Genomic DNA, 9,854 nt, shown 5'->3' with positions numbered 1-9,854 from the left:
TAGAGTTGAAGCAGGGTTGTGTTTCAAATTAGAATATATTTTAAGTTAAAAAATAGTGTTGTTTTAAAAGCATTTACAGTTTAGTAGGATTAACATTTATTGGCTAGACCAACTCATTATTATAATGCCAAAATATTGATAACTCAGTTTTTCCTTGTGTTAAAAATATTACAGTTGTATATTTTTATAAAATATTGGTATCACATCCTGGAACGGAAAGGGAGGCATACAAGACAGTCAAAGAACATAATTAAGAATGGAGTTACTAGGAAAATGCAGAGATTTTGACATGTTCATATTACCATCATTCTGAAAAATCAAATTAAGCTTCCAAAGTGCTACAGTTTTAATAAGCTAGTGGGGAATATGGAAATTAAGCATCACATAAAAGTATCCTCTTGTCAGATGTTTGTTTTAAATACTTTTAATGAACTGCATGGGGAAACATCCGACTTTCCAGAAACATGCTTCCTGCCACATAATGCCTCTTGTAATCAACGGTGCCTTGCACATCTGTGTGACCTCACAATACCTGTAGCCTTGTGAGTTGGGCAGGACATGTGGAGGCTCCTGCCCTCGCTCCACAGGGGAAAGCTGAAGCTCAGAGGTACGGATGTTCAAATCAGAATGCACATTTTCCAGATGTCACTTTCGTTCCCCAGTTAAAGGAAAATATATTTCAAATTTTTATCTGACCTACATATTTTTGTAGACCACACACAGGAGCATCATCTCCCTCCAAGATCCTTAGCCAGACAGAACTCGGGCAGCAAAACAACTTCAGAAAACCTACTGTCGTGGCTTCTCCCTAATGTAGTTTTTGGCATCCAGCTCCAGATAGAAATAAATAAATAAATAAATAACTGGCAGGAGTGGGATAAACAGGATGAAGCTTTTTTCCTCAGACAAAATAAACTCCTGAAATATGCTTATTTTTAGACTCATCAATTTAATAACTTATTAGACAGCATAACCAAATAAACAACCTGTATGTAGTAAAGCTGTAAATACAAATATGTGCATTACATATTAGGAAGCAAAAAAAATAACACATATGCATGTATTTTTCTATCTCGGAAGGGTGATATTGTCCCCTAATGAAGTTTGCTGCTTGTCTGAAATTGAACGGTAGGTTTAAAAAATTAGGGACAGAGGACTAATTCACTAAGGGCAGTAAAACACAGAAGAAAAACATCTGCTAGCATCCTACTGCTTGCATCATCAGCATTAATAAACAACGCTCATACGTAGAAGGTTGTCTCCTAATCACAGAGGCAAAATACACAAGTGTTTTTTGGTTGATATTTCTTGATTTTTCTTTTCCTAACAAAATAAAATAGCATGTTAATTTAAATTAAATTCTGTACCTTATTATGCTGTCCACCTAAGGCCAGTAAAACTTAGACTCTTCATCAAACTATATATTTTTTGCACTTCTATCATCCTCACAGAGTTTCTTATTTGAAAATGGAATCCAATGCTTCCCCATGCTCACATGGATCTTAGAAAAAATTGATGCTATATTGAAATGTCAGTTTCTTTTATGTCCATGTTCACTGATTGAAGTATTGGATTGGGACTTGACCATATCAATGATTATATGTGATGAAAGCAGATTGCCTATCCATAAAGCCTTTTTAATGCTATCTTTTTCACATATCTCCCCCCAAAATCTTCTTGTGTGAAAAATACATATATAGAAATTGAAATGTACTTAAGTGTGCAATTTCCATCTAGACCCATAGCTAGATCTGCATACGAGTGTGCATTTGAGTGTGTGTTTTCAAGAGGCACGGTGTGGATCTCTTTTCCCCGAGGCCTTGAACCTTGGTCTTTACTTCCACACCTAGTGGGAGTTGGGAAACGATGCGAAGGGAGAAGAACAAGCCAGACATCAAACCCATTTATTCTGAATCTTAAATTATGACTTTTTATCATCAATATTTTGGTTACATTGTGACACAAAGGACAAAGTAACATCCGCTGTGAGGTCTCTTCTTCGATTGCTTTGGGATTTAGTAACATTTCCTTGGCATATGCATCCTGCACCCATTGACTCCCAGCTGTATTGTAATACTATTGTTGTACAAGGGGCCAAAGAAGAAGGATTTGCAAAACTGCTCCCAGGGTGCCTCCGCCAATACCTGTACCGCTGTGACTTGCAGGTGGCTTCTCGCCAGGTGTCCGCGGGGAGTGTCAACACACCTCTTTCCTTGGCAGATCAGAGGAGGATCCTGAGGGAGACTGGCTGGTCCTGTTGGCTTTGAAGCACCTGATCCTGGTGTGCTGGCACAGAGGTGGGTGCAAATAGACGGAGACAGGCTGCTGGGAAGACCCAGGTACACTGGACCAAGAAAGCGTGTGTGTAGGAGACTTGGTCATTACAGCTTCCGTCCTCATCAGACGTGATTCAGGCCACCCAGGAACATCAAGTTCTTAAAGTATTCCAGAGCATTAAAAAAAAAGAAAGAAAAGAAAAGAAATTCCAGCTTGTTGGTTCTAAAGGTGCGTCTGAGAGAATCTCTTGGAAAGAAGAAGCAGAATCGTCCATCTGTTATTTGTACTTTGATATACAGGTACCTTCTGTTTGGTTTGTTCTCAACCAAAACAAAATACATAGGCATTCTTTGTGTTGTTTTGTTTGGTCTCATTCAAGAATTCAACATACATTTGTCTCCCCATCCCAGCACAAAAAAAAAAAAAAAAAAAAAGAAGTAGGGGCAAGGAGGGAGAGCTGAATGTGGAAAGAAAAGTAAAGCTTTTCCAGGAAAACAAAACAAAACAAAACAAAACAAAACAAAACAAAAAACCACATACGCACACACACAAACAATACAAAGCAAAAGTCGAGGTCCAATCGTGCAAAATTTGCTTCTCCGGATAAAGCACTTCTTGACAGATTCACAATGTCCCCTTCCCCCTCCCGAGGCCTCCCGTCCACCCTGGGGGAAAATACAGAATGAAAGTGAAGCCATTCTTTTTCTTTAAGGCTGAACAGACACACAAAGAACACATTTCAAGGACTATCCGGCGGGTGGCGATTTGCAGGGCTCCTGCTCTGAGCCCTGCCTGCGACCTGCCATCCATCCTGGGGTCAGCGGCACTCCTCATGTGGGGGCAACAATACAACGGACAAACAAAAGAAGAAAAGTCAATGGTCCCCACAATAAGATCCAATATTGACTTTACAATCACAGGTACAAATTGCTCAAATCGATAATTTCATTTCTCCTTCAGACCTTGTCGTCTAAAACTATTTAGAAGCCAGGTTCCCGAGGAATGGTCAATATTCAAAGAAAATACTGGAGATTTAGAAGGAAATCATTCTTCTACCTCAACCGTCTGACGGAGGTGGGAAATAAGTGGTCCTATTCTGGCAAGTTCAGGGAGTTGAGGAAGGGCAGATTCCTGGGTCCAGATCACAATTTGTCCCACCGTCTGGGGGCTCTGTGTTTATAGAGGAAAAACCAAAAAGCCCGAGAACGTGGAGTACTTCCAGCCGCCCATGAGGTTCCCCCTCTCCAGTTTGAGATGCACTTTGTCTTCCCTTTCCATCAGCAGCAGGACCCCGTTGCTGGCAGCTTCTCTGGTAACGTCCTGGTCTCCTGCAAAGGCTGAGATCACCGGGTAGCCGTTCTGCATTAAACTGACCTGCAGTGCAGAGGGTAAAGCTCAGCAGACCATGCAGGACCCCACGGGCACACACTCGTTCTCTGCCCCCCCCACGCCCCCTGCCCTTTCCACAGAGCCACCCCAAGGGCTTGGCCCAGAAGATGTGACAGCTTCCGTGCTGGAGGCCCCGGGGTCAGCCCACTCCCTGGTCGGCCCAGATGCACAGAGGGTATGACAGGATCTGCAGCCATGGGGCGACAGCAGTCCGAAGCTGACAGGGTCCACACAGCCTCAGAGCTACCCACCTGGATGGTTTGTCTGTTGTACACTTTGACCACGTGGAAGCTGAAGCTATAAATCCCTTTTCTCGGGGCTACAAATATACTGGAGGCAAGATCGAAATGGTTGCCAATGTTTACTAACACCTGAAAAAGAAGAGGGAATACAGCACAAACATAGCAAGGCCCTCTTCAGCATCTGTTTTACTCAGACTGGCAAAATCACCAACATGGGTGCCTCCAAGGGCCGCAGAGCAGCACGGGACACCCCAGGCAGGGGGCCAAACCTGCCCCCCATGCGGGGGGCTGCGGGGGGCGGGGGCGGGTGGTAAAATACCCTATGCCCAGAGGGATTTGAGAAGAATCCAAATGGATTGTAATCAACAAAGGTGTTGAAAAGTGTATCTTATGTATGCATTCAAAAAGTGGGTGCAAATTTTCCACGTTGGGGGAAGGCAGAGAAAAAGGAATAGAAGACAATGGGCGCCTGGGTGGCTCAGATGGTTGAGCGTCTGCCTTCGGCTCAGGTCATGATCCCAGGGTCCTGGGATCGAGTCCCGCATCGGGCTCTCTGCTCCTTGGGAGCCTGCTTCTCCCTCTGCCTCTCTCTCTCTGTCTCTCATGAATAAATAAAAAAAAAAAAAAAAAAAAAAAAAAGGAATAGAAGACAATAAGGTGGTCGGTAAACAAATGGAATTGAGTCTGTTCAGAGGTTTGTGGGATCCTGGGCTTTCCACGTGAAGTTTACTTTCACAAATAGAGTGCCACGCCAGGCTGAATGGAGGGAACTAGACCAGGGCTAAGAGGCCAATTCAGGGAAATAACTTACATCAGCTCAAGCTTGGCCCTTGACTTCATGTGCTCCAGGAGAGAATGGACTGCGAGGGGTTTTTGTCGCCCTGTGTCCCCAGCCCCTGGCACCCTCCCTGGCAGCACACAGTAGGTGCTCAATCGCAGGTGCTGAGTGGAAGACCGGGTGGATGAACACTCGCTGCACCTGTTTCCTTCACTTTCCTCTGAGTAATGTGTTTGTTCCCTTGGCTGAGCTCTGATGTCATGCAAATAAGCTTGAATAAATGGAGTGGAGACAGCAGTTGGATACCCTGAGCTCAAACTACAGGAGCGTGCAAAGACTAATGACAAAATTAGCCGGAGGATGTGAGGTCACATGACCCTGCAGATGATTTTTCTCAAATGCAAGGGGGATGAGAGTGTTACAGTGTCACAAGCAGAATTTGCAGAGTGGAGGATCCCTCATGATGACCAATTCCCTGTCAGGTGTTTAAGGGAGAATTTGGTCACCTGTCTGGATTCCATCCCCACTTCTACTCACACACAAATGCACAACTCGATTACAATAATAAAATGGCCCTCTTGGTGTTCTGGGCTTTTAAAGCAAACAGCCAGCAACAACAGAACCCTAGGTTAAGAATCCTGCCGTCTGCTCAGAAAATAAATTTCAACCGAATACCTCTTGCTGTTACTCCTTACACACTCATTGTAGCCGAATGACACACAATCCTCACAGCAATGTGCGATCTGCCCACGACAACCGCTGTCACCACTCGGGAAATAAGCCCGCACCAGCTTCTTCAAGGAGCTCAGGGCACCTTACTTCATTCCCTCTCGCCTGCAGGGCTCACACAGACACTCAGGGCTCTATTGTTCAGATCATAAGCTGCACAATGCCTGCTCTCCGTCTCTTTCAGCCTAGGCTCTCAGTCCACCTTACAAGGCTTTAAAAAAGAATAAAGCGTTCTCCCTCCTAGCCCTCGGAGCTGTTTCTTCCAATTCAACTACTTCAACTCTTTCCCATCGGTTTTAAATTCAGCAAACTGGTAAATTTAGGGCCTTGCTGTTGATGAAAGAACACCCAAGGAGCCCAGAAAAGCAGGTTTCACTTACTCCCTAACTGGGGAACCAGAAGAACAGCATTTTACCTGCCCTGCCATAGTTAGCTCATCTATAAAATTAGAATCTTACTACAACTTATCTTGCCCTACATCACAGAGTTCTCTTGACACCCAAGTGAAATGATGGGAGGTAACTAATGATAACACGTGAAGAAGAACGTATTAATAGAATAAATAGAGAGCAAATACCCATCTTATTGTTCTCTGCTTTATCTGGCCATATTTAAAATCAATAGTTTTAGTTTAAAAAAAAACTGTTTAAAAACAGATGAAAAAGGGATTTCCCCCAAAACCTCAAAACTTTAAGTAGTTAATCCTTAGCAAGGATTAAAATAAATTAATCCTCTGGCCTAAAAAGAGACAATGGTGTGTGTAGGTTTACCATCACTGAGGTGTGAGGATTGGTTAACAGAAAGGAAGTCAATTAAGTGTGGCCAGAAAGCCCAATACTCTGTTTTAGTGGGAAGCATGATGGCAAAAGGAAGGGACTGAGCAGGTAAAGCTTGGGAACCACTATAATGTTTTCAACTTGTTCCTGAAAAACAGAAACCAAGACGGGAGGGCACAAGAGGAAGGTCACAACCTCCAGTCCTGAGCCCAAAAACCCAGAGAAGGGATTGCCAAGGTCTGATCATTTATTGACCCTTCTGCTTTGAACCAAGTGAGTGAAGTTAAGTGGCCTAGGTTAAGTCTTTGATCCTTATTTTTTTAATCTATATAAACACACTATATATAATATTTATGTGTTGTATATATTTGTACATTACAGGATATATGTTGTATTTACTCTCTATTCCATCTATATAATAGCACTCTATTTTGTTTTGAATTTATATAACCATCCCTGCTTTTGCCCCCCCACTCTTCCCGACATTTTTCTTGAAGATAAGCATCCTCTCCCCAGTCCATTCCAAAATAAGCAGTAGGCACTGATTTTCTGATCGTTGGTTGAGACCTTTGGAGAACCCCCTTTTGGGGGTGTTTTCAATGCACTCAATCCCCAAGTTGGCCACCTGGATGACTGAAGCCCATCTACCACTAACGACAGCCCCCATCCCAGCGAAAAGTAAGATGTGCAGGTTCCTTTCGGGAATGCATTTCAGATCCCTTAGTTTTAAAGGACTGTCGGGCATCCGAGCTGCTGGCGATAAAAAAGCTACAATGTGAAAAAAGGGAAATGGTAAGGAGAGCTTCCTCGGAAAGGGAGAAAGGAGGAGGGCAGGGCGGAGCAGAGAGCGGGGAGAGCCTGGAGTCCCCAGCCCGCGCGCCCAGGCCCCCGCCCTCTCTACCCCGGGCGGGCGGCGAGGTGGCAGGCCGGCCGGCTGACCTGGTCGAAGTAGATGGTCATGGTGCGATTGCTCATCTCGGACGGCTCGTGGTTGGTGCTCCGCGTGGCGGAGAAGGCCACCTTGGCGCTTCCGGAGCGCACCGAGATGCCCAGGGAGGAGGTGACCGCGCCGTCCGCCGACGGGCTCGAGTCGCACACCACCAGGCACTTGCCCTCCAGCACAATGGGCTCCGTGTCGTTCTGCGCCCGCACCGGGCAGCCAGCCGGCAGCAGCACGAGCAGCAGGGCCAGCGCCGCCCCCAGGCAGGAGCCGCAGCCAGCCGGCTCGCGCAGCGCCCCCCGGCGCCCGGGCATGGTCAGCGGCGGCCCACGGGGGCCCCGGCCGGGCGCCGGCATCCGCGTTGGCAGGGGGGCGGGCGGCGCGCGGGGGCGACGGCCGACAGGGGCTGGAGGAGCGCCGGAGGGCGCGCAGGGCTGCGCGGGGCCGGGGAAGCCTCCTTTGGCCTCGGTGCCCTGCTCTGACGGTCAAGGCCGGGGTCGTCCTCAGAAGAAAGGCTCCAGCGGACCTGTCGGGGCAAAGAAGCCGAACGCTTAGACTGGGAGGCGAAGCTGTGGGGGGAGGCGGGCACGGGGAGCAGACGCCTGCAGCGCAAGGGCCCCTCTCCCTGGAGTCCACCCTCGTAGTCCCGCACACAGCCACCCCTTCCCGGGTTGGCACAACGGGTCCGAGGAACGCCCTGGCGCGCTGGGCAGGGCATCCCTGAGGACTCCCGGGTGGCGCGCGCCGGGGGTGCGATCAGGTAAGGGGCCCGAGGTTCTGCAGGGCCTCGGCCCTAAGGCACGGTCGGTGACCTCAGAGACGCCACCCCACCCCGGCCCATTCTGCAAAGGCGGAGAGGGGCTAAGATGCTGGCAAAGAGAGAAACTGCTCAAGGTTTGTCGCCTTCATTTTAGCGGCATTTTCTTCAAAGCCACACCAAGAAACCTTTTTCCGTTCTCTGCTTTCCCTTTCATCCTCTAGTTTTCCATCCTGGATATTTCTTCTTCTTATTATTATTATTTTAAGCAGTCCACGTAGGTAAGATCGTATGCATTTTCCGCCCAAAAACAAATCCCAAGGAAGCTCCTTAGGGTGAATAAGATTAAGAGGAAAAAATAAAAAAAGAAGAGAGACTCTAAAACCAAACACCCACTTCCAACGTCCCCGCGGCCCGCGGCGAGCTCTTTGGAGAAGCCCCTGCGATCGCTCTCTCTGGCGCAGGACCAGAGGATTGCACCGATCAGCGTCCCGAGCTTGGCTTACTGTGCAGCTTTTGTTCCTAGACTCCGGCCCTTCCTCTCCGGCCTGGGAGGCAGCCCCGTAGCTTCCTGCTAACTTGAGCGCGCGTTCGCACTTTTCCCCGGCCCTCTCTTCTCCCACCAAACTAGACAGGCCATTTCAATACCCAGTCGGAGAAACGAAAAGCAAAGAAGCCGCTCCCCTCACCGCCCACAGCCTCCGTACAACTCCTCCAACAGTCTACCTAACAAGAGAGAAGTTGTTTCTCCAGGAGTAGCCTCTCCGCGGCCCCAGCACAAAATGATTTCGATATTCTCTCTCTTTCGCCCTCTCCAGAACGCAGACTCTCGAAGTTCCTCATTAAAACATACGCATGGATGCAATTAACGTGCGGATCGTGGAGGACAGGCTTGGGTTTGGGTTACCTGGAACATCCATGATGAGCGAGCAGCGCTGTCCGCGAAGTTGTTCTGCTTAAAGAAGATGAGGGGAGCTGGCGGGAGGAGACTCGGAGCGCAGCCCTTCTCCCAGCGCCTGGCCAATAACCGCGCCGCCCCGCCCTGCCCCTTTCCCGCGACGGCCCGCGCCCGCTCCGGGTACGCCCCACGCCGCGCACCCTGGTGTCTCGCGCCGCGCCCAGAACCCGCACGCCGGGTACCCTTAGCGCGCCGCGCCTGGCCTCGGGTCCGCATGCCCCGCGCCCAGCATCGCAGCGCGCGGGGCCCGGCGCCCGCACTCCCAGGGTCCCGCTCCGCGCAGCTCCTCCGCCCCTCGCGCCCTGCACCGCGCAGCGCCCGGAACCCGCACACCCCGCGCCCTGCGCAGCGCCCCGCGCTTCGCACCGGTCATGTTCCAGGCCCCGCACCGGTTCTGCACCGCACCCCGGCCCACAGTCTAGGAGGGCCCTTCGCGCGCAGCGCGCCCGCAGCGTGTCTGTCTCTGCCGGGCCCCTCAATCCCGGCCTCTCCTCTAGTCTCCGGACGGCACAGCCATCGCGATCGCGCGGAGGACTGCGCGCACTGCCCCCTCCCGGGCTCGGCACCCGCTCTCCGCACCCCCGCTGCACCCTGCACCGCCCAGGTCCGGCTCTCACCCAAACACCCAGGGCGAATTCCTCCCAGACGCCTCGCTTTTAATAATTAGGCACCCTCAAAGCACCGCTCGCGCCTCTTCTTTTCGATTCTTTCTTTTCTTTTCCAAATTCCCTCCAAGTCTTAATCCTCAATAGAGTGACTACTTTCATAATTAAGGGGTAAAGCAGTTTTCTTTAAAAATAAAAATAAAAGGAATGGACTGGAGAGAAAAAGCTTGGGATTTTAATGGCTTAAATGCTGTAGTTCCGGAATCTTCAGTTTGGGAAATGTCAGATTTTGGCAGGGATTAAAGAGGCGCCTCCGCCTGGGTTTATGTTTCTGCGCCTCTGAACCTCGGGGCTCCTGGAGCGCATTGGCACACGCGCTTATTTATTAAAATGCCTACTCTGA

The 9,854-nt window shown here is 49.1% G+C and overlaps 1 protein-coding gene across 3 annotated transcripts; it reads right to left on the bottom strand.

Moving 5' to 3' along the window:
• Positions 1-929: 929 nt before the first annotated feature.
• CBLN2 (cerebellin 2 precursor) lies at positions 930-9,413 on the bottom strand. Of its 3 annotated transcripts, none has more exons than XM_045886560.2 (5): positions 9,213-9,413; positions 8,615-8,840; positions 7,131-7,657; positions 3,918-4,037; positions 930-3,651 (listed from the first exon to the last, which is right to left on the bottom strand). In XM_045886560.2, the coding sequence occupies exons 3-5, from the start codon at positions 7,485-7,487 to the stop codon at positions 3,454-3,456; spliced, it is 675 nt and encodes a 224-aa protein (XP_045742516.1). In that variant the 5' UTR covers positions 7,488-7,657; positions 8,615-8,840; positions 9,213-9,413; the 3' UTR covers positions 930-3,453. The 3 variants fall into 3 exon arrangements, with proteins under 3 accessions (XP_045742516.1, XP_045742515.1, XP_064433623.1); XM_045886559.2 differs by having other exon boundaries at positions 8,796-8,840; XM_064577553.1 differs by lacking the exon at positions 9,213-9,413 and having other exon boundaries at positions 8,796-8,959.
• Between the last annotated feature and the right edge of the window lie 441 nt (positions 9,414-9,854).

Source organism: Mirounga angustirostris, unplaced genomic scaffold (assembly GCF_029215605.1).
Source record: "Mirounga angustirostris isolate CCGP_5_RB_7025 unplaced genomic scaffold, mMirAng1.0.hap1 SCAF_14, whole genome shotgun sequence".
NCBI classification, from domain to species: Eukaryota; Metazoa; Chordata; class Mammalia; order Carnivora; family Phocidae; genus Mirounga; species Mirounga angustirostris.
This window is presented reverse-complemented; position numbering and strand designations above follow the sequence as displayed.